Source organism: Carex rostrata, chromosome 6, assembly GCF_964058835.1.
Source record: "Carex rostrata chromosome 6, lpCarRost1.2, whole genome shotgun sequence".
NCBI lineage: Eukaryota > Viridiplantae > Streptophyta > Magnoliopsida > Poales > Cyperaceae > Carex > Carex rostrata.
In genome coordinates, this window is record NC_135923.1 from 11566199 (window position 1) to 11590518 (window position 24320).

General features: G+C 33.6%; 3 protein-coding genes across 4 annotated transcripts; 1 reads left to right on the forward strand and 2 right to left on the reverse strand.

Annotated features, from left to right (window-relative positions):
- Nucleotides 1-1726: 1726 nt before the first annotated feature.
- LOC144555603 (UDP-glucuronic acid decarboxylase 6) lies at nt 1727-5564 on the reverse strand. Of its 2 annotated transcripts, none has more exons than XM_078303994.1 (13): nt 5428-5564; nt 4846-4981; nt 4541-4627; nt 4074-4161; nt 3641-3732; nt 3374-3438; nt 3198-3286; nt 3022-3099; nt 2835-2928; nt 2659-2725; nt 2502-2565; nt 2339-2379; nt 1727-2251 (listed from the first exon to the last, which is right to left on the reverse strand). In XM_078303994.1, the coding sequence occupies exons 2-13, from the start codon at nt 4951-4953 to the stop codon at nt 2057-2059; spliced, it is 1068 nt and encodes a 355-aa protein (XP_078160120.1). In that variant the 5' UTR covers nt 4954-4981; nt 5428-5564; the 3' UTR covers nt 1727-2056. The 2 variants fall into 2 exon arrangements, with proteins under 2 accessions (XP_078160120.1, XP_078160118.1); XM_078303992.1 differs by lacking the exon at nt 5428-5564 and adding an exon at nt 5080-5239.
- Nucleotides 5565-20759: 15195 nt separating this feature from the next.
- Nucleotides 20760-22057, forward strand: LOC144555632 (serine/threonine-protein phosphatase 7 long form homolog). Its single transcript, XM_078304032.1, has 4 exons — nt 20760-20897; nt 20979-21433; nt 21521-21698; nt 21782-22057. Exons 1-4 carry the CDS (start codon nt 20760-20762, stop codon nt 22055-22057), a joined length of 1047 nt encoding a protein of 348 aa, XP_078160158.1.
- A 744-nt stretch (nt 22058-22801) lies between these two features.
- On the reverse strand, nt 22802-23765 carry LOC144555633 (uncharacterized). The gene is made up of 2 exons (XM_078304033.1): nt 22898-23765; nt 22802-22851 (listed from the first exon to the last, which is right to left on the reverse strand). Exons 1-2 carry the CDS (start codon nt 23763-23765, stop codon nt 22802-22804), a joined length of 918 nt encoding a protein of 305 aa, XP_078160159.1.
- Between the last annotated feature and the right edge of the window lie 555 nt (nt 23766-24320).

The following is a 24320-nucleotide window of genomic DNA, read 5'->3' on the forward strand; positions in this document are numbered from 1 at the left end:
ATTCAATAACTACAAAGAAACAAATCAAATTTGAGTGATCAATTTGTGACAAAGACAAAATTTAGTGAACTCCGTCGAAATTACCTAATTAATTTATCCTTACCATTAATTATTTATGCAGCTACGTGCATATCGTTCTTATTCTCGAGATACTGAAATTGTAATCGATAATAACTATTAGCTTAGATAAATATGTTTTATTCTAAATATTAGTATATATATTTATGCGGAAGTTAACAACTTATATGAACTACACGTCTATCACAAATGATAATGAACATTGGCATTCTACAATTAGCGTTGTTGGACCCTTGTTTCAAAAAACAAAAACTAAAGATATGAATTTTATTTTGATTAGCAAATAATTATTTGTTCATTAACAATCTCAAGCCCATACCCGTTTTAAAATAATCAGCCATCGATATCGTTCTTCTTCTTCTTATTTTTATTTTTTTGAGATCACGCTCTTATTACTTGTTAAAAAGATTATCTTGCAGAACCAGACGATAGCATAATTTATTGAGTGAGTCTATGGTACTATGCATATCACGGGTTGTTACCGTGCTACGGCTCTATATTCGAGTTTTCAAATCCTAACAGTCGATCCGAACCGTTCATCTTGTTCTCCATATTAATATGTGTTTGGAGACCAAATTTTATATTTTTTGAAATTTTTTTACTATTTTTTTAGATATTTAGAAAATCACTTGATCTGAAAATTCTGGATCATCCAAAAACAGTGATTTTCAATAAATCTAAAAAAATAGTAAAAGAATTTAAAAAAATGTAAAATTTGGTCTCCAAACACATATTAATATGGAGAACAAGATGAACGGTTCGGATCGACCATTAGGATTTGAAAACTCGAATATAGAGCCGTAGCACGGTGCCAAATCGTAATATGCATAGTACCATAGACTCACTCTAATTTATTTGTCTCGGAGAAGTAATAGATAACAGCCCAATAGCCAAGGACGGTCTTAAGGCCTTTAGAACAGGTATAGTCATACAAACCTATCCAAAAGACGGCCTTAACTCTTTTAAGGCCTTGTTTTAGTGTTTATCTGTTAAATGCCTTTGTCCAAGTTTAGGATCAGCTCGCTCTTATTAAAAGGGCTGTCAGTCTGATTTCAGTGATTACGGTCCATACACCATTTTGAACACGCTAAAGTCACGCGCAATTGTGTTTCACTATGCTGACAAAAAAACCCGGCCCATTCTAAAGCTTCCCTTGTTACCCTCACAAGGCTCTTATATCTCCTGATATTCGGAGATGAGATATACTATCTGAACTGTTTGCTTCAATTTTACTGATGATCTCGTAACGGCTGCAATCCAATTAATGGATTATTGTTAGTATAACTCAGCTGGAGAATAATCTTTTCTGGTACCTGCAGTTGTCCTTGAAGAAAATAATCTTTTATAGTTATTTAATTTTGATTTCTCCACTATTTCATCACAAGTGATTTTAAAATTTAAAATGTGCTTCTGAATAATGAATTCTGTTATTTCAGTATGTCTCTTTCTTAAGTACATTAGTTTCCGGTGAAAGCTAGAGCCAGTTTCGGATTTCTTAAAAAAAAAAATTGAGTTCTATCCGTAATCGGGAAAATACAGAAAAGAGAAAAGGAAATCGTATTAAGTGCAAGCTCTTTGGATTGCTGTGATCAAAGACCTGACTATTACAAGTGCCACATTTTCCAGGAACAACCACAGTCGAAAGTCATTGAGATATAATATCACATTCTTTAACTCGAATTAAGAAATGTAGAAATACAGCTATAATGATAAGGGAAAAATCCAAGTGGAGAAAAACAAAAGGAGTACAACAAACAGATAAAACATCATCCAGGTTCACCGACTATGCAAGTAAACAAAACCCCTAACACATTCTTCCACATAACTACCTCACACAGTACAAAAAGCACCTCTTTTTATTAAATAGAACCGCCCAGTCAGTGGCGACTCAAATTAATAATAATAATGCGGTAAACCCATCTTTGTAGTAGTGACTGAGCCCAAAAGGGAAGCATTTGAGAAACCGGTAAGAAAGAGCTTAATTGGTGGCACCTTTCTTGGGGATGGCAAGGCGCTGCCTAAAGTCCTCTTCCATAAGAGGGAGGCCCTCTCGGAGGGTTACTTTCGGCTCCCAACCAAGTATATCTTTTGCCTTTGTGATGTTAGGCTTCCTCTGACGAGGGTCATCAGGGGTGTTCTCAACCATCTTCAGTTCTATCTCCGGGTTGATCAGCTGAAATATAACACCACATCTTGTTAGAAATAAAAAAAAGATGGAGGGGGAGAAAATTAAAAGGTAACAAACGCTGATGTGACTAACCTCTTTGACATTTTCAGCAAGTTCCAACATGGTAAATTCACCTATTATAAAACAAATAATGAACAAGGGTCAATAGAAGACACTGTGTACCGTAACTTCAATTACTATTACAATGTTACTGCCTTAAGGATCACGACATAAATAAATAAAGGGAATCCTTTACCTGGATTGCCTATGTTAATTGGACCAGTGCTGGGACCCTCCATGAGCTTAATAAGACCATTGACCTTACCAAAAAAAAAAGAACAAGTGTTAGATTTCCGGAATATATGATTATACTATTAAAGATAAATAATATAGTTGGAAAGAGAACATAATACCATGTCAGAAACATAGCAGAAACTACGGGTCTGTGTCCCTGGCTTTTGAACAGTCAGAGGCTCACCACTGCATAACACAATGACAAAAAAGTAGATTGATAACATGCAAAGGCAAAAGAATAATGCTTGATCAAATAAAAATGCTAGAAAAATCCAAGACAAGTTAAACAAATTACCGCAATGCTTGAGCAATGAAGTTGCTCACAACACGGCCATCGTCAATGTTCATCCTCGGCCCATATGTGTTGAAAATCCTTGCAATTCTAATCTCTGTTCAATAATACACAAGTCAAATTAACACTAACAAATATACAATTAATCACCAGAGAAAGAGAAAGAGAGAGGGAGAGAGGATGTGCATACCAATGCCATGCTGCCTGTGATAATCAAACATAAGGGTCTCAGCTACACGCTTTCCCTCATCATAACAGCTCCTAACGCCTGATAACAGACAGATTTTCATGACACCAGAGTTAGAAATACTTCCATGATTATTACTAATAGGCCACAGAAGTCATTAAAGAGATAGGGAGACGTACCAATGGGGTTGACATTGCCCCAGTACTCTTCAGTCTGGGGGTGCTCGAGGGGATCACCGTACACCTCAGATGTGGAAGTAAGCAATATCCTGTTATTAAATGCAAAAATCAAACAGATAAAGTATTACATCTTTACCTCTTTAGTAATAGGGATGTATTGTAGTGCCACTACTAACCTGGCTCCAACTCTCTTTGCAAGTCCAAGCATGTTCATTGTGCCCATCACATTTGTCTTGATAGTCTATCACATTAAAATTAAAAAATATTTTAACAACTAAAAAAGACTAGTTCAAAAAAAGCCTTTTTCATTTTTTTATTTTTATTTTTCTAATAGGGTCCTGATGACTTGACTTTGGTCCCAAGTACCAACTACTAACAATGAATCATTTTAACATCAATTTCTTCCAAAACTCTGCATGTTGTTATGTAAAACAAATACAAACCTTGACGGGGTTGTACTTGTAAAATATCGGGGAAGCAGGACAAGCAAGGTGGTAGATTTGATCCACCTCCACTAGCAATGGCTCTGTAACATCTGAAGTGCAGAAACAAATAAAGGGAACAAAATTGAGTAGGCGAGAAAGATTTAGTCACTGCAAGTAATGATATTTGTTCTAACAAAAAAAAAATAGAAAAAATGCAAGTAGGTCAATGCATGGCCATAAATGCCTTTAGGGAACTTGGGAAGTTGACTTCTAAATCCATTAATGATGTGGGTTAACATGTACCTGCAATCTATTTTTAAAATTTTCTCTTAATTTGCAGCTCATTTGACTTTGACAGGAGGATCTACATTTTCTAAAATGCAAAGAGAAATGCGTTTTCGTAGGTAATCTCAATATGAAGAATTTTTCTTCCAAGCTTGGATTTAGTTACCATGTCGAATAAGTTCAAATCTGGGATGGCCGATCCACTTCTTGAGGTTGTCTTTTGAACCAGTAAAGTAGTTGTCAGCAACAATAACCTACATTCAAATATATTGAATAACTATGCAAGTTAGAATATCCCATTTCCATTTTCTTTTCAAAAAAGAAACCCAAAGTTTATATATGCCCATTTTTTATCGGACATTTTAAGATTCAAGCTAAAACAAATAGATCTGACAAATAAGGGGTGGGTTCTTGTCAGAATATTACATTCACTATTTTCAATGATCTAATGGTTGTAATTCATATGCCATGAGTACCAGGTGGATCTGATATTGTACATTTTCAGATGTTGGGGGAAGTACAAAAAATATTGTTTCTCTTAAATCTTCATCACACATAAAGAATTGAACAGAAATCATCTTTATCATATTAATAATGCACAAAGCCAAAGAGATGTAAGCAACAGTACCATACCTCATTTTTCTCATTTTCCATCAATTTGTCTACCAAGTGGGACCCGATAAAGCCGGCTCCACCCGTCACCAGAATTCTCAAGTTAGCCTGTCATAGATCAAAATCATCACAAATCAGCATTTAGTGTAAGAAGACTTCCAGGAACAGTTCCATAATAGAGATCTAACAGTATCTTTATGTGATCCACATCACAAGTGTGAGATCTAAGTTGTTTGCATGCAAAAAGAAGCAATCACAAAACAGAGAAAACAATTCTCTCATTGAATCTATACTTCATGGTAATGGCATTGAAAAAATAATGAAACCTGAAAAAATTTGGAGAAACGGAGTGGAGATGGGGTGGGAGGTGGCCTTGTGATCTTGCACTCTCCATTTGTTGTGTTGCTTCCATTTGTGGCCTCCTTTGTTGCCATCTCTGAGGCTATTTGTCAAACACCTAATCTGCAATCAAAGAATTTAGAAGAGATCTCTCAGATCTATCTCTTTTCTTCCCTCAATTAAGTAGCAATGAAAAACAAATATTCAACGAAATAATTTACCAGTAAAATGTATCGCTCTGTTTATCTATAAACTGAACAATGAATAGATTTAGCTTAAATAACAAGACATAAGTCTCCTAAGATGGAGCGAATATATAGACCGAGGTCACCGAGCCAACCTCCACCGACCGAGATTATTGAGAGACTAAACCTTCCATATGTTAAAATAATTGCACGAATCGATTAATTAAAGTTTGCCATGAGAGCAACAAACTTTACGCTTAGGATTCAAGCAAAGCAACCAAACCGACAGCGACCCCTCAACGATCTCGGATCTCATCTCCAGATCCGAATTCACAAATGTCACTTTGATTAAAGTAAAAATGGGAAATCAGAGGCGATAATTACCTGGAGAGGAGGAAAGAGAGAGAGAAGAGGAGGAATTGGTTCGGGGGTTTACGCGGGTCGATTTGGTATAAGTTAAAGAAAGTGGTTAAAGAGATAGAATTAGATGATCTTATTCTTATAACAAGAGAAGGTTGAAAATGGAATCGGGATTTGTAAAAATAGCGGTTTATTGAACAGTTTACTGATATTACATTTAGATAGACCGGGTTCACAACCTACGGAAGCACTTTAAAGGCCATGATAAGAAAATTCGAAAAACCAAAGTATTTTTAAATTCAAAATCTATATAATTTGAAAATAAAATAGCAAATTCAACTCGGATTAAAGCTTTAAATAAAACACTCGAAGGTTCTATCAATATTGTGTTTCTACAGTTCTAGTTCTAAATTTCTTACTAATACTTGGTACTTTTTTTATTAATTTACTTTTATATGGACACATTTCAGAAAACAAAAAAACTTGTTCTTATATAGAAACAGAAGCTTTTCATTGACAAAACCAACATTATTTATTTTTAATTTGATGAATCGGTCAAACCACCAAGCTTAAATATATACTTGAATTACATTCATGTTTTTTTTACTAAATTTATATATAATTGGTTAAGGATAAAATAATATTATTAACTCATTTGGAGTCTAGATGTGTAATTATTTAGAGACATACACAATTAATTAATATATTATTGTTATATTGTAAGAAGATAGTTGGAGACAAAGAGATAGATGGAGAGCTAGTTTATCTTCTATTGTTTTTTAAAACTTTTATAATTATATACAACTTTAGTAAAATGTTATAGATATTGTAAAATTTATTTCATTTGCAGTATAAATATTTATATGATTGATTTTTGTAGTAAAAAAGTTTGGCTCCACTCTAGTTGGAGATGTTAAAAGTTTGGCTAAAAGTTTTTGAGTGGTGCACCGAGTGCAAGTCTAAGAGGATAGTCAATTGTGTACTGTTAGCCTTTAGGACATGTTCTTATGACTAGGTGAGTGTACCCCGCTGAGCTGGCTCCAGTATAGAAGCATTGACCGATTGATAAGGTGTTATTTATTGTGCGAAGTTAATTAAAAGGAAACTCATAATTAACCTTGCATCTCCCACTCCGCAATTATTTATTGTGCCAAAAAAACTCCGGTTGTTATTTTTTTTTTCATAAGATATTAATACTTACGTACAGAAATATTTATCTTTAAGAACGAAAGTATTTATTCCTAAGCACGAAAGTATTTAGAGGACCATGCACGTTTTTTTCATGGAGAGTGGGGGAATCTCAAATCACATGGGGGACTATGCACGTTTTTAGATGTGAATTTTTTTTTTTATCTCATTTCAATCTCATCCATATTTCTCACAATCTATGAGAAGTTTTGCAAATCTAAAACCACGAACGTTTTTTACGTAATTTTCTTTTTCAAATGAGATCCATGATGACATACTTTCGAACAAGTCGTTACAGAAGTATTTATCCCTCATCGTGCAAGTATTTATACCTATACTTGAAAGTATTTTTTGCATATAATACTTGATATTAATACTTTCATATGTCAGTATAAATACTTATAATACATTATATTAATACTTTCATATGTCAGTATAAATACTTATAATACTTGATATTAATACTTTCATATGTCAGTATAAATACTTATAATAATTGATAGTAATAATTTCATATGTCTGTATAGGTATAAATACTTGCATGCAGGGGCGGACCCACTGTAGCACAGGGGGGGTCAGCAGCCCCCCGCTGGATTTTCAAAAATAATGTTAAAAATTTGTTTTTCAGACCTCTGCCCCTCCCTGAAATTCAAATTGCCCCCCTCTAGCCCATTATGGAATTCTAATAGACGGAACGGAGCCCATATAAACTCTGAGCGAAATAAATTAGCGGAGCCTAAATAAGCGCTGATCCCAAATAGCGAAAATTAGTTGAACCAAAATGTTTTTATTTATTTATTTATTTTTTGAATTCAAAGGCAGAGGCTGCCAAGTTGAACAAAAATGTTGATTTCAAATTCCCTATAAATGTTGAATTGTTGATTTTTTTTCAAGTAATTTAGGATTTTTATTATATTGATTGGTATTTTTTTTTGTTATGTTGAATTGTATCCGATAAGCTATTGGGTTTGAACCCGATAAGCTATTTGCATCCGATTATTGCCCCGTCCTGACAAAAATCCTGCGTCCGCCCCTGCTTGCATGATGAGAGATAAATACTTCTGTAACGACTTGTCCGAAAGTATGTCATCATGGATCTCATTTGAAAAATAAAATTACGTAGAAAACGTTCGTGGTTTTAAATTCGCAAAATTTCTCATATATCGTGAGAAATGTGAACGAGATTGAAATGAGATAAAACTAATTTGGAGAGAGATAGAGTGGGGGGATGGTGGGGAGATAGAATGGGGGGAGTAATATAATTGTTCTAATTAAAATTGCTGATTGTCGGTCGTAATTCGTAAATCATGTTTATCAGGAGTCATGACAGGTCGGGTCCAATAAGGGATGGTTCCAGTTCCGGGTTTCTTAATACTATCTGCATCCGAAGTTCCAGCTTAAGATAAAATTCTTGGATTCTCTGTGTCTCTGTCAGTATGCGAACAGTGTATTGAAGTTTCCCTGAACTAATTTTTTTCAATATGACCCCGCTTAAGATTACCAAAAAAAAAGAACCTGTGACACAAAATGGTGGTATACGCCTGTCACACGAGAACTTAAGAAAATTGTTGGGGAACATTAGAAAAACTTTTCTGAATTCTTGTGTTTATTTGTACGAATATAAAGATGGCAATGACTTGCCTTGATCTTTACGTCTTTACTGGTAATTTTTTCAGTCAGTAAGCTCGCAGGCATCCCTACTAATAATTACATCTTGGTCAGTGGAGCTGGTTTGTGGAATACAGCAATTTTTGCTATCGGGTCAAATTAGTGGATTTACGGTCCGGATATAATTTACCAGATCCATAGGACAGTAATTTTCTCTTTTCGCCACTTTTGCACATGCACCTTCGCAACTTTAACAAATTATGTTATCAACACCGTTCGCACAGTTACCTATGTTTTATTTTTATCGACATAACAAAGTTAAAGAACTGGTAATTGCTCAATCAATTGTTGAACTCGAATTACTGGGTTTCTCTTTTGTATTATCTGAACCATAAACATGAAATTTACTATCTTAAAAGTTAGTTTGTACATAACTACTATAATTTTTTAATAAATATTTCTGCTAACTCCGTTATCCATTTCCTTTTAGATGCATCTTGCATAAATTAAACATGCGTAACATCATAAAGAAACGAGGCATACCGCATACCACCATATGTGCTAGGCGCGTGGTTTCATAAGCAGACACGAATCTGTGTATAGCTCATAAGTGCTTAGCCAACTTATTGATTTAAAAATACTTTAATCAAGTATATTGGAACTTACTTGTATTGATTTTAACTTTTTATATAGTTTAATCCAACTTACAGATTATTACATGTGTTTATAGTTTAGTGATTAGAATTTCAAGTCCCAATCATATATGTATTTTAAATTTTAACTCTCTCTTTAAATTTTATAGTTTTGCCCCTATTCATAAATAATTAATACATGTCCACAAATAATTAATATATCTATTTTAATTAACATATACAAATTTAACAGTAAGAGCCAATTTCAAACTTAATTGTCCGTTGTTCATCTAAGTCTGAAGCATCTCTAATATTATTCTTGGCTAATACCTGATAAAAACTATTTAATAATATGCTTATAGTTGACTATAACCTAAATTGGACACCTATATATAAATAGATATATTTGATAAACACTGCTTATAAAGTGTTGTATAACTAGTGAGTCAATGCAACATTTCAATATCAAATGACTCCAAGAACTTGTCTTTGGTGATCAGTGGCAAAGGCATATGGTTCTCATGTGGGAGGTCATGGATTCGAAACCCATAACGTGAAAAAATCTTCTATAATATACATAGGAGTTTGAAAGTGTGTTGGATGACTTGACCTCCAACCCATGATTTCAAAAAATATCAAATGACTCCAGATGTTTGATGTTACTAGTTAGACATCAATATATTTTTTTATGGTAGGAAATCATGCAAATTTTGTGGGAGAGAGTTCGAATTACATGTATTTGTAACATATTACTAAATGAGGATTCACTTTTTTTACTCTTCTCCATTTATTGTAGGAAAAAAAAAATTAATGGTATCCCAAGTTTCTTCCTGAATAATATAAAAAAGAGATCTTCAAAAAGAAAATTGTCAGATACAAATAAAATATAGTGAAGATATGCTGAAAAGAAATATATTATTTTCACTCTTAGGTGGAAGAATAGTTATCCCAAAATAAGATAAATTTTTTTCCATCTTTTATTGCAAAAATATGTTTCTATCTATTTTTTTTTTAATCATTTCTTCTCCAAAGTCCAAAAATAATCTTCTTTATTCAACAACAACAACGATAATAGTAGTCATAATAATAATAGCATGTTGTTGTTGTTATCATTACATTATTATTATTATTATGACCAGTACTATTAGTACAAATATTTTATAATTATTGTTATAATAATGAGTCTGGCTCGTATGACATTAATGTCATATGACACTAACTTCAAAATTGATTGAATAGACTTCAACGATTAATCTAAACCGTTCAAACCGATTTACTTTATGAGTGATGTGTTTACATACAATTTTTTTACATTTTCGAGTTATTTTAGTATCAAATCAAGCCGTAAAATTTTTGAAAAATGAATGTATTAAAATTAACTTAAAAAGTCACTCATTTGATCGCTTGATTTGATACTAATTAAATTCGAAAATTTATAAAGTTGCTTGTAAACGCACAACTAATGAAGTAGATAGGTTTGAACGGTTTGGATTTACCGTTTGAAGTTGATTCGATAGATTTTGGAGTTGGTGTTATATAAACTTAAATGACACTGAAATTATACTAGCCATACTCTATAATAATTTATTATTACTTTACTATTCCTATTGTTCTTATTAGTAATTTTATTGTTGTGCTTTTTCATTATTATTGTTAGTGTTGTTATTATAAATTATATAATAGTAATTAACCAAGAAATTATAATACGGTGGATTAATGGTGTTTTATTTCTTTCAGAAATTGTTACTGTTTTCTCTAGATACCAAATTTCATTAAAAAAAATAGTGAAATTTTAATTTTCCACTTCATTGAGGAAAAGGTGTAAATACCGCACAGAGCCTAAATGAAGATTTTCTTACTATATTTTCTATGCCATGGATATCAGATATGAATATGATTCATGTATATATGTATAGCAAAATGAACGTACTCAATGAAGAAAAGAGTTTTAATAACAGTAAGAGTGTCAAATTTGTCCTTTTCACGTCTTATTAGAGCCTAGAGAGAGAGAGAGAAAAAAAAAAAAAAAAAGGTGGTGAAATTTTCTCACTACCATGCTATGCATGAAAGGGCACGACATGGATGAATAAAATAAATCAAAACACCCGGTCCTTGAAAATAAATCAAACTATATAATTAAGTACTTTCTGATCCTTTAATCAATTTTAATTTCTTTATTCATGGGGTGGGTAAATATAGTAGACCTAATGATCTGCGTCGTAGTCAAACTTCTCCAAGCGGGGTTTTTTTTTTTTTTTTCAGAATTCTTAGTAAAAAGAGGGCATCCAAGATAGTGGATCGGATCCACGATCCCATCTAATATTAACCGACATGATCACGTGATTCCGGAAAAGAAGAAGAAAAAAAGAGAAAAGCTCAATGAAACCACACAAGGGATATATATTTTTTTGACAAATGAGATGTAAAGTTTGGAATACAACGCGACATTAAATAACTGTTTAATCGAAAGAAAAAATAAAAGAAAAATGCGACAACAAGCAACTTCCTTCTTATATTATTACCACCGCTGCACTGGATCAAATATTCAAATTGATAGTGGGGTCGCTTTTTACCGAACGCATGAGCGAATTTCAGTTCAATAAGTGCTTAGCTAGTTAGCTGCGACCTCGGTTAGTAAAAAAATAAGAGAAATTTGAATATATACCCATCACAACTTCTTAAATTAGATATTTACCCATCCAAAATTGAAAATTATATATTTCCCCATCTAAACATAACATATTTTTCTCACTAAAAAATATTAATTAATATTAATTAAATATTTCACTGATAATACTTCCCTTCACAGTTCTTTCTAAAACCTTCCCGCGCAGCAGATCTTTCTTCTACCCCAATCCCGCCCTTTCTCTCCAGGAACGATAATTTGTTCTCTCCCAACCCGCCCTCCCTCTCCCCCAGCGCATCCTTCATCTCCTCCAACCTCGCTTCCTCTTAATTCACTGTGTCTTTGTTTATAATATCCCAATAAAGTTAACTTATAGTGCGATTTGACATGGAGTTGATACAAGATACCAATTTTATTCCATAATTACAGACAACATTTTGTACTATCTGAAGAGAAAAAACTGTGTTGAATGGCGCAAGCTGCAAGGTTAAACTTGAGAATGCAAAAGGAGCTCAAAATTTTAATGACAGACCTGACTATGACAACACTTCTTCTCTCACTAGTTTTGAAACAAGTACATTCTCTACTTCTAATTACCGTACCAGTACTAATAGAACACAGCAAAACAGAATGCATAGTACTGCAGCAGCTGTACTATGCGTCAGTAACAGCTAGAAGATTATCCAATTGCATAATTGATGGCTGATTATGATCTATTTGGGTTCAATTGGAGCATTATTGTTGTATTGGTCAATTATGTATCTGTATTATTGGTTGTTAAAAATGTCTTTGATTTATTTTAAACTTTGAACGCATATATCCTTTTCAGCCACCGAATATGACATTTTTAACCCCAATCTACCATCCTTATAAATCCAATTTGATTGAGCATCTTGTGAATTTGTACAATTTAGATGCTTTAACAAATTGAATTTCATTTTTATAAATTCAATTTCGTTTTTTTTGTAACTGGAGTCAGTGGAGTCAGTGGAGGAGAGGGAAGATGGGGGGGAGGAAGGAAGGGCTGGGGGAGAGGGAGGGCGGGAGGAGAAGAAGGGTGGGATGGGGAGAGAAGAAATTATCATTTCAAGGCATATATTAATTTCAGTATATCTTTGAAATTTAATGCTTTGAGTCATCAGTTATATATTTGGCATTGATGCTTTTCGGTCAACAGTATTTACACGGCATATATTTCAGTATATATTTGCCATTAAGTTTTATATTTCTGGCCAACAAAGTACATAGCATTTGTTGTTGTATTTCATTGGCACAAAGTTTTTCTAATTAACTAAAACAAATCAGGATGATAGTTCCTCATTTTCTTTGTTCTGTGCATAAATGTTGTCATAGCACATGGAGGAGGAAGGGATGAGAAGAAGGGTGGGATGGGGAGAGAACTGTGAAGGGTAGTATTGTCATTGAAACATTTAATTAATATTAATTAATATATTTTAGTGAGAAAAATTGAAAATAGGTATATTAATAAATATGTTATGTTTAGATGGAGAAATATCTAATTTTCAATTTTAGATAGGTAAATATCTAATTTAAGAAGTTGTGATGGGTATATATCCAAATTTCTCAAAAAATAATGTATTAGCATGTTTTAAAATAATTAAGATAATGTTCTTTGCAATATTAGATATTATATATTCAAAATTTAACACATACCAAGAGTTTTGAAGGGGATGCTTGTTGAATTCTCCTTTTTACACAAAAAGGGGGAATTTTATGATTTTCTTTTCTTTTCTAAATAGCAATAAACAAAAAAAGTTTAAATGAAACAAGCACTGTCTAGTTAGAAGTTGGAAAAAACAACTCCACCGAACTAGTGATTCGGTGGAAGGTGAGAGCGCTTTGCTCCATTGAACCAGTGGTTCGGTGAATCATGCAGTGACCCGTTAGTTTAGAAAACGAAAACTTAATTTCAATATAAAAATGTTTCTAGAAAAATAGATAAAGTATTTTAAAATTATTATCAAACAAAATAGATGAAATATCTTAAAATTTAGATGTATTAGAAAGACCATGAAATATTTTTAAGGTTGGATTTTTATGGTTGTAAAAAAAAAGTTTCTAGATGTGTTGTTGGAAAAAAAAATTTGGATTCGAGTTATTGATCCGGGTTCAAATGTTGAATCTGTGTCAGTAATTTTTTTATGGTTCTTCTAGTTATCTAGTACAATCAAATTCTAAGGCAATTCATATATTTCTCTAGAACTATTTTTAAGAAAATATTAAAATATTAAAAGTATAAAATGAATTCTAGAGAAATATATAGAGTATTGTAGAATTTGAATGTACTAGAAGAACCACATTTTTTTTATGGTTCTTTTGTAACGACTTGCTCGAAAGTATGTCATCATGGATCTCATTTTTTTTATTTTTTTTTCTCAACAACAAATCAAGAAACGTTTTTACTTTTTTATAGCTACAAAAAATTTGATCTGGAAATATTTCTTGGTCTTTCTAATATATATAAATTTTAAGATATTTCATCTATTTTGTTTGATAATAATTCTACTACATTCAAATTTTAAAATACTCTATCTATTTTAAAAAAAATATTTAATTAAAATTAAGTTTTCGTTTCCTAAACTAACACATGGCTCCACCTGGTTCGGTGGAGCAAAGCGCTCTCACCTTCCACCGAATCACTGATTCGGTGGAGTTGTTTTTTCTAACTTTTAAGCAATGCTTGTTCCATTTAAACTTTTTTGTTTATTGCTATTTAAAAAAAAATCATGTATACCCTCAAAATCTTGGAATTCCGTATTTTCTCCTCTAAAATTCATAACATCATGTTTACCATTCTAAACTTCAAAAACTTATAAATATACTTATTTTATTGTCTTTTCTATTAAAGCTTATTTTAAATTTATGAAGTACTCATTTTACCCTTTATTTAACAGATAAAAACTAGTAACGTGCTTCAGAAAAATATCAGTCTTCTAATTGGTCGGGTTTTTAGTGTAAATAAGTAATTTCTATACTTCTGACGCTTACACAAGCATATACCTTGTCAGACGTAGAAAATTGATCCATTTGTCCTTGAAAGACGTCCAATTAGAAGACTGATATTTTTTTAAACATGTTACATATTCTAATTTTTTAATGAAGAGTAAAATGGGTATTTTATAAATTAAAAATGAGTTTTTATAGAAGAAACATTAAAATGAGTAAATATGTGAGTTTTGAAGTTTAGAAAAGTATATATAATATTAGAGTGATGCTTCTATGGACATAATGACCTATTTGTAAAATGAACATATTTTTATTTTCAAAGTTCAAACAGTCGATCCGAACCGTTCATCTTGTTCTCCATATTAATATGTGCTTGGAGATCAAATTTTACATTTTTCTGAATTTTTTATTATTTATTAAGATGGGTACAAAAAATATCAAATTCAGACCATTCAATTTTGTACCCATCTTAATAAATAGTAAAAAAATTCATAAAAATGTAAAATTTGGTCTCCAAGTACATATTAATATGGAGAACAAGATGAACGGTTCGGATCGACTGTTTGAACTTTGAAAATAAAAATATGTTCATTTTACAAATAGGTCCTTATGTCCATAGAAGCCTTTGCCATAATATTATGAATTTTAGAGGGAGGAATGCGTGATTTCCAAGTTTTTGAGGGATATACATGAAATTCCCTCCAAAAAAATATCGTGCTATGTTTCTTAATTGTAAAATCGTCGAGCCTAACTTCATTTTCAAAAAAGGAGTTTGAAACATTTTGATTATTTTCAATAAGTACATAAAGTAGCCGCTAATCTCGCTAATCCGCACTCAATCCAAATACATGTCCTTTTAATTCTAAATTAAGTTGCATGATGTCAGGTATGGTATTCGTTCTATTACTAGTCAAACCAAATAGTTAAACTAAACTATTATGTTAGCACTACAACACTATCAAATTACAGAAAACTATTTGCATATAAAAATATGTTTCATTCTGATGATTAATTTTTTAATCTTTAATATAAAATATAGTGAGAATAATTAAATATGCATATTTTTTGTTGTTTTGTCATAATATATATAATTTTTTTGGTCTGATTATTCTTTTAATTTTTTTTTATTAAAGGGTCACGGTATATCCCAGCATCTTTTAGATGTTTTTTTGAAAATTAAATTTGCGAGAAAAGAGTTCGTGATACTGCATTAAGAAAAAGAGACACAAAAGAAATGACTATAGGTCTATAGCCCATGATATAAAGGGAGTGCTATCATTTTGAGAATTCACATAATTAAATTATAATAAGTGAAATTTTAAAGGTTTTATTTACATTTAGTAGTTTTTTTATCAAGCACGGAATCGACAAAATTATTAACGGAAGTGTAAACAACTAAAAATAATATAATAGTGAAGGGCTTTTAAAACAAAAAAGTTCATATAAATACTCTAGAATTCAGCTTAATGGAGCTATGATTCAATCAAACGACTCAAGTATTCAACAAAAATGAATATTTTATTATTGTTCGATTCGGTTTAAGAAAAAATAACAATAAAAACGATTAATAATAAAGATGATGATGATGATAATAATAGGATAATTAAAAGTTATATCAGAATATTTCTCTCTTATAAATGCTAGCAATTTAGCATTACTAGTCTCAATTAGATTTCGAATTAATCTTCCGAATATTTCAATCTCTTTTAAAAACTCAAAATATTTTTTTTAGCTCAAAGCATTTTATCCTATGATATGATCGACTCACATCTTCTCCATTACATGAAAAAAAAAATTTATGCAATTAGTAGATCTGCACCGCTCATTTTAACTTGTCACGAATCTCAAAGCCTAATAATACTACCAACAGCGCTAGTCCGAATCCCGAATCCCGAATCCCAAACCTGTTGAAATTTAATCTCAAACCATAAGTGAGAGAAATCCTTTACAGTAATTGAGAGGATATGGATGGAATTTGTTTTATAAACCATAATTAGAAAAAAGATTTTATGAAATCATGATTAATTTTTTTTTACAAAAATTATAAGAATTGAAATGTCATTTCGGTTTCTTTTTTTGGAGACCGAATTGTCATTTTCGTCCCAACTGTTTTCACATATTTTGAAGAAAAAATATGTTGAAAAATTGTAAAAATATCTGAAACTGAATTGCCATTTCGGTTAAAAAAAAAAAAAAAAAATTCCGAACCGAAATGGCATTTCGGTTCTTATGATTTTTGTAAAATAAAATAAAATAATCACATTGGTAATTAGTTACATAAAATCCTTTTTTTCTAACTATGGTTTATAAAAAAAAAAAAAAAAAAAAAAAATCGATTTGGATCCTTGCATGTTCTATGGTGTCGGCAGTAAAGCCATTCACTTGACTTTTCAATAATTAATGAGGTTGGCAATCCCCATGTGCGTTGCTCAAGCTAGCTACTGCAATGGAGAAATTTTTGTTTGGTAGTACAACCTTTCTTTTCATACAAGCGCGATTACAATTTACAAAGTAGGGCCTATAACAAAAACGCGTCAGATAGTTATTATTTTAATATAAATATTGAACGATTGACTCGTACAAGTAATTTTCTATTATAAAATTAAATGAAAATTAAGGGTAGGTTTGATATTATTTTAAGGGAAGGTAATTCATCTTAATATAAACATTGAATAGATTAATATCAATCCCAATCTGTCACAGTAAAAGTATTTTATTTGTATCCAATGTATTTATCTACAAGATGATTCCAAGACGAGGAGGATATATATATATATATATTTTTTTTTGAGAAAAAACCGCAGGTGTCAAATTTAAAACTCGACGCAAATGAGGGTTAAACAGCAGACTTTTTGCCATGACCACTTCAATTATCAAATCCTCATCTTCTCAAATAAAAATATTTTTTTTAATATATATAGTCTATCCTATTCGGATCATCATATGTGATGTCGTTGTCTTAGTTGTTTTATATCATCAAATATGATAAATTCTTTTTTTTGGGAAGACGATGGTGTTGGTGTCGTTTTTTTTTTTTTTTTTTTTTTTCCACTATAACTATATATATATATTGCTAAGGCCGGATATCTATCGACAATAAATTAGTTCGATGATTTTAATGATCTATTTAATAATTTTTAATTTTAAAAATTCGATATTGAGAATATACTACTTAATTACACTATTTGCACAAAGAAGGGATTACTGGAGAATGCCTATATATATTTTGTATTTCTTAGATAATGAATTTTCAATTTTTTTAAAAATAAAATTGAATATTGAGAAGTGAATTTAATGTATTTTATCGGGCATATAGAAAGCTTAACAATCGAATTGCATGCAATTTAAAATTTGTTTGATGATTTATTAAGAACGATTAGTTTAAGAAGGTTGACATTTCAAATCATTTGATATACGGTGAATCATATACCAAACATTATTATGTTTCATATACATAAATATATGGATAATAAAAATCTTGCATATATTTCGGATTTTAAATTTAAACTTTAGTTCTGAAGCTTGTAAAGATTGTCAGAATAAAAAAAATGTCAAGTGACTTCCCTTAGTTTTGTATATCATGTATTTCATGCATATCTTGCATGTATTTGTATGTTGATGCAAGTTTAACATTTATCAACGACTTAAGTTTCTCAACCATTCAATTTAACAATCTTGATAAAATATTAAATAGCATCTGATTTGTTTAAAAACATCTATTGAAGAAATATATATATTTTAAAAAAAAAACTAAAACAATTTCTATTAAAAACTTGCATAAATCTTGAGCAAAAAAGTATCTTCATTGGATCATGAAAGAGCTGTTCGATAATTTGCACTAAATTTTGAGTAGAGTTATACAAAATATAATATGATTTTAATTTTTTTAGTCTTAGGCGCATTATCCACATTTCTTTTATAATAGATCTGTCCAATTATTATAAAATGAGAAAATAAAAAATAATTGGACAATGAGAACATAAGTAATGTGACATGATTAAAAAAGCTTAAAAAAGTAGCTATTAGTTATAATTATAATTATCATGTGTCACAGAAAGGCCCCCGTCTTTAACGTGGTGTTTGAAACCAGCGTTGGGTTCAAGAACAATCCAACCCCATGCTAATAATACCAGTGGTCGGTGGATTTGTACTGCGTTCACCTGGCTAACTAATTACAAAAGAATTAAGGCAATCTAACAAACAAACAAAAAATAATAATAGTGTACCCGAGGAAGGTAACATTTGCAATAAATGTCGCTATTTTCGTCCCTTTTTTAGGGCAAAACATCTCTTTCCTTGTGTCTGTACCCGTGATTTTTTTTTTTACCCAAAAAAAAAAAATTTTAATAAAAATATCCAGCTGGGCGCTGGAATTTTAAATATACCCAGCCCGTGGAAAATATCCACTGGTGGGATTGTTTAATCGGCCCCGTGGAAAAAATCCACGGGCGGGATTTAATTTTGGGCCCGTGGAAAATATCCACGGTCCGGGGTGTTAAATTAAAACGACCCCTTCCCTTCCGCCGCTTCTGTCTCTCTGCTCCGCGCCTCTTCCCTTTGCTCCGCTCCCTGGCGCCTCTCTCCCTCTGCTCCACTCCCTCTTCTATAGCGCGGTTCCTCTACATCAACATTTTCGTCTCCGTGAAGCCCCACAGCAGCTCCGCCTCACTCCCACTGCTGACGAACCCCCGCCACTGCCGACGGCCGTACGTCCCACTATCAGTGAGTTGTGAAGGGTTGAGAGACGAGGCGTAGCCATTGCCGTGGTACGGGCTTTCCTTCCCTCTTGTTCTTGGCTCATTGTGATTCGCACTATAACGGATAAATATTTGAAATCATTTTTAATTGTTGAAATGACGTATGTTTGTCGTATGATGAATTGATCCTTATTGGATTTTATGAGCTAATTTGGGCATTTATGAATTGTCTAGTGCGGGTTGTTGATTTTCCCGGCTGGACCTGTGTTGAGTACACCATTTTGCTTGGAAATGTGGAAATTGTCTAGTGCGGGTTGTTGATTTTCCCGGCTGGACCTGTGTTGATATCGAAATGAAAATCTTCACTTGAAAATGTGAAAATTAGGATCTGGTAATGTGCAAATGTGGAAATTGATTAAGGTAATTATAATATGGCATATGAGAATTGGGCTCGATAATAATTGGAGTATGTACATATAGTTATGTCAAAATTAGAATGTAATGTATGAATATGGAAATTGATCAAGGTAAACTTTTTTTTTCTTCATTTGATCCACATTACCTATAAGCAATTGTTATTGGTGTATATACATCTAGCATTGTAATGAATGAAGCCTTATTCCAATTAAGAGAGTAATAAGGCTTAATTGTATGAATGTGGTTACTGCATAGGACTGGTTAATAATAGAGCTCAATTAAGAGAGTAATAGGCTTATTACAAAAAAAATGATCATATAAAGTATTATGCATCAGAATATTTATGCATTTTATTTTAACTTTTTTGAAACATCTTTAAAAAATTATAAAATAAAGCTTTCTTTTGGCATTCAATTTTTTTATGTCAATTCCATTTAATTTTTATTTTGTTGTTCGTTACTTGCTTTAATTGTACATAAGTAGGATTGAAAGAAAAGTTAATAAATATTTTTTATTGTATATAAGTAGGATTGAAAGAAAAGTCAAATTAATAAATATTTTTCATTATACATCTTATGGATTGAAAGAAAAGATGAGTTTTTAGTACAAAAAAAAATGATCATATGAAGTACTATGCATCAGAATATTTATGTCTTTTCTTTTAACTTTTTTGAAACATCTTAAAAAAATTGTAAAATGAAGTTTTCTTTTGGCATTCAATATTTTTATGTCAATTTTCTTTAATTTTTATTTTGTTGTGCGTTACTTGCTTTAATTGTTTACATACAGTTTAAATCTTCTGAAATTTATACACCAATAAGCACCTTTTGATTTGTCGGTTTTTACTAATTATAGCTATGCTCGTACCCTCCCTTTCTGAAAGAATTGCGCGAAGGCCAACCCGAGAACTAGCAACATTTCATAAGGTGCTTTAATATTTTCTTTTTTAGTATGAGTTCTCTCAGAATTTTTGTATAAATATGCTGTTACATTCAATACCAGACCTTGTACCGGTGAGATTAAATCAGTAACAGACTTAGTACCAGCATAAATATATATTGTTGCATTCAGTTCCAGCCTAGCACCAATTTAATAAAGATCAATTGACCTGTATTGATCAATACCAATTTAGCATCGGTATAGTGATAGCTTGCACATATTTTTTCATATTAGCCTCATTTAAGCCAATTGTAGCACGTTTATTTTTTTTTTAAACATAGGATGGCCAGGGGACGGCCTAGGAGAGCACCACTAGCTGACCCTGTTGATGAGCCCATTCCTGCGAATAGCACAGAGCATTTCAGTCCATTATTATGGATGAGTCACACGGAGCACCGAGTCTGCATGGCATCCCGAGAGGTATGTGATTATTTTTATTTTTAAATTGTGCCAAGTTCTCGTATTTTCAAGTTCTTATGTTGTTTACTTTTTTCAACGCAGAGTGAGGACATTTTAGATGCCAGGAGTCGGTACTATGGTATGCAGTACTACTCGCTGATGGACCCGTATCTACGAAATTTGGGGTTACACCATTTGGTCGATATCATGGAGTCAGAGACTAAGGCCATCAATGCGTCCCTTATTGCAGGACTAGTGGAGCGATGGCGTCTCGAGACGCACACGTTTCACTTACCTTTCAGAGAGATGACAGTGACTCTCCACGACGTCAGTGCCCTATGGGGTTTGCCCATCCAGGGTGTGCCCGTTGGTGGCATATCTGACCCCACTGAAGCTGAGGAGAAGACGATTAATGCCCAGCTCGCAGAGCTGTTGGGAGCGCAGCCAAGTATACGGGATAATGGTGGAAAGTCCAGATACGCTTTGAAGAGGACAAAGCTCCGAACTCTGTTTCAGGCAGGTCTGCATTGGGGTTCGACACGGCTCGAGATTGAGAGGTACTCATACAAACTACTCTAGATATATTTATTTTGCACTATATTTTATGACAAAAAATAAGTTGCTTTGTAATTTTGACATTACAGATACACACGAGGCTTCGTGATGGACTTGTTTGGTTCTGTCATGTTCGCTGATTCAAATGGTGATAGCATTCCGATGTGCTATCTAGAGCTGTTGCGAGACCTTGGAGCATCAAGAAAGTACAACTGGGGTGGGGCAGTCCTGGCATATCTTTACTACAACTTGTGCCAGAGTTGCAAGGTCAGTATGCTATTGTCATGCACCTATGGTCTTATTTTAATTATATAACTTGTCCCTGACGGCTAATATTCTTCAAATTACAGTCGAAAAGTAAGAATATGTACGGCCCGGTACTTCTACTGCAGCATTGGTCATGGTCACGACTACCGGTGGGGGTACCTGAGCTGAATATGTCGCCCGATTGGGGACAACCGGATGGTGCAAATTGCCCGGCATTTGGCAAGAAATGGTACGGACATCACGAGTACACCAACCAGCCTCACGGGAAGCCAATAGGTATCAGGCTGGTTCGAGGTCAGATCCAGAGTCTGGGTGACACGCAGGTGATATGGACTCCGTACGAAGATTTATACACTTAGGAGCTGCTGCCGCAGACTGTAGTGGATGATCAGCAGATGTGGTTCTACTGGGGTCCGCTGGTATGCTTCTGGATAATGGAGCACCACTATCCAGACCGGGTGCTCCGTCAGTTTGGAGATCCTCCACTCATCCTTGCAGATCCAGATGTCCCGAGATTTGTGATTAGGAGTCTACACGGGTGAGTTATTTTATTTTAAAATTTTGTAATTAACATTAGTTCTTAGCTGTAAATTGCAACTGACACGTTAATTACAGGACGACCCACGGTAATCACCTCGGCCGAGATTGGACTGTGCATCATGAAGCACACTATGCAAAGGCAGCGAATATGAGTGACCACTTGTGGCAGATGCCGGATGATGGGATACAGTTCCAGGGACCTCCTGACTTGAGATATGAGGCTTGGTTCGTGCGGGTTGGCATGGCATCAGTATATCTAGAGGGAGATTACGGGGATTTTCTTCGCTCGAAGATCTTCGCAGAAGATGGCTTTACTCCCACTGGCCGGAAAGGTGCTCGCGATGTAAGTAATGTAGTAATGTACCTAAAACAACACATTTTTTCTATCACTTTTTTTGTTATCTAACTTTGTTATCTAACTTTGTTTTTTTTTTTTGTTGTTATGTAACTTTGTTTTTTTTTTGTAGCTGCTAGTGGCGCTTAAAGGTGCCGGGCGAGCAGTCGTTTGTCTTGGAACACGTGGCTTCAGATACCCTTGTGTTGGTCCCATCCGTATTCAGGTTTCAATGCAGCTTTGATACCCTTGTGTTGGTCTGATATGACACATACGAATCTATTAACACCAATCACATTCATTCTAAGCCATTGTAAGAAAAAACCCCAATTCTCTTCATTCTCCTTGTGCACAATTGCAAATGCTAGAGGCATCAATTGGTTCTCGGCATCATAGCCGCAAGCCATCAAAAGTCTGCCCTCATACCGCCCAGAAAGGAAGGCTGCATCTATACTGATGACCGGTCTCAAGTAATTAAATGCGGTGATGCATGGTCCGTAAGCCCATGCCACGGCCACGAATTCCACAACACCTTGCTTGACCAGTCCTGTATTTCTATCGAAGCTCGGTTTGGTCCAAAAATCGTGCCTCGAGCCGGGATTCTTATCACATATCCCGATAAGCAATAGTTTCATAAAGTTGTACGACTCTTCCCAACTCCCAAATTGACGGGCAACTGTAATCTCACGACCTCTCCAGAGTTTGTTGTACTTCGGGGTTATACTGCCAAACCTAACCCTCACACAGTGTGCCACACTCCGGATGCTCATAGTGTGGTCTTCCTTAATGCTGCTCTCGATGATATCTGCGATTATTGATGCCGTCAGTTGTGCATGGTCGGTCCTGGTGTACTCAGACGTGCATGTGTGAGGCGTGTCTTGCTCGGTTATCATCCATGTATCTCCTGCATTTGTTGCTCTTGCCTTTAGTTTGAAACGACAACCCGAAGTGCTGCATCTAATCTCCAGCCGGGATGTGTCACTTCTCTTTGTATATGTCTCCTTGTTCTTGTCAACATGGTACTCTCTGATCTTTTTGGTCAGTTGTTTTTTGTTAGGAAAGTATTGGCCTTTTGCGAGCTCACTCCTGTATTCAATCCGACGACCGTAGTAAGAAACATCTGCTTCTCGAAAAGCAGATGTGTCATTGAAGTTTACAAACGGGTGAGTCTCAGAACGGCCATTTAATGGCATATTCTCTCTATTTTGCCTCACAATGGGCTGTGTGTATTCTTCTTCATCTTCTTCATCTCCTTCGTCATTAATGTCTCAGTCTCCTTCCGCCCATTCATCCCCAGTTTGCATATTTTCCTCCGGTACCTCGTTCATAAATTCAAACTCTGACTCATTTGGATCTTCATGTACTGGTGCTGGTCTGGGGTGAGGACTTGGTTCAGGCCCAGGTAAGGATGAAGGACCTCCATGCACGGATATGGGTGGGATAAAAGGTGGAGATTGAGATGAATTACTATATATTTCTGGTCCCTGTTCTGCTACTGGCATTGGGATAAAAGGAGTGTGTGGTTCATAATTTAGTTGATAATTTTCTGCAATTGAATTCTGGCCTGAACTCTCAGCCACTGATTCTTTGCGAATTCTGCATGCAAAAACTTCCAATAATGGGTCACCAGACCGCACAACCTGCGCGATCAGGCCTCTCAATGCCTCGTCATCACCCAATGCGATTATGACATACTTTCCTGCATGGACCATTCGGGCCTGAATCTGTAATTCTCAACGATTCCTATC

Excerpts from the sequence above, each read along its gene's own strand:
- LOC144555603 (XM_078303994.1), bottom strand. The coding sequence starts at position 4,953 with ATGGCAACAAAGGAGGCCACAAATGGAAGCAACACAACAAATGGAGAG. Across the intron at positions 2,929-3,021 it reads TCACAGGCAGCATGGCATTG|AGATTAGAATTGCAAGGATT; the intron begins GTATGCACATCC and ends ATTATTGAACAG. Across the intron at positions 2,380-2,501 it reads AATTAACATAGGCAATCCAG|GTGAATTTACCATGTTGGAA; the intron begins GTAAAGGATTCC and ends GTTTTATAATAG.
- LOC144555632 (XM_078304032.1), top strand. The coding sequence starts at position 20,760 with ATGGCCAGGGGACGGCCTAGGAGAGCACCACTAGCTGACCCTGTTGAT. Across the intron at positions 20,898-20,978 it reads TCTGCATGGCATCCCGAGAG|AGTGAGGACATTTTAGATGC; the intron begins GTATGTGATTAT and ends TTTTCAACGCAG. Across the intron at positions 21,434-21,520 it reads ACACGGCTCGAGATTGAGAG|ATACACACGAGGCTTCGTGA; the intron begins GTACTCATACAA and ends TTGACATTACAG.
- LOC144555633 (XM_078304033.1), bottom strand. The coding sequence starts at position 23,765 with ATGCCATTAAATGGCCGTTCTGAGACTCACCCGTTTGTAAACTTCAAT. Across the intron at positions 22,852-22,897 it reads GGAGAATGAAGAGAATTGGG|ATTCGTATGTGTCATATCAG; the intron begins GTTTTTTCTTAC and ends TGGTGTTAATAG.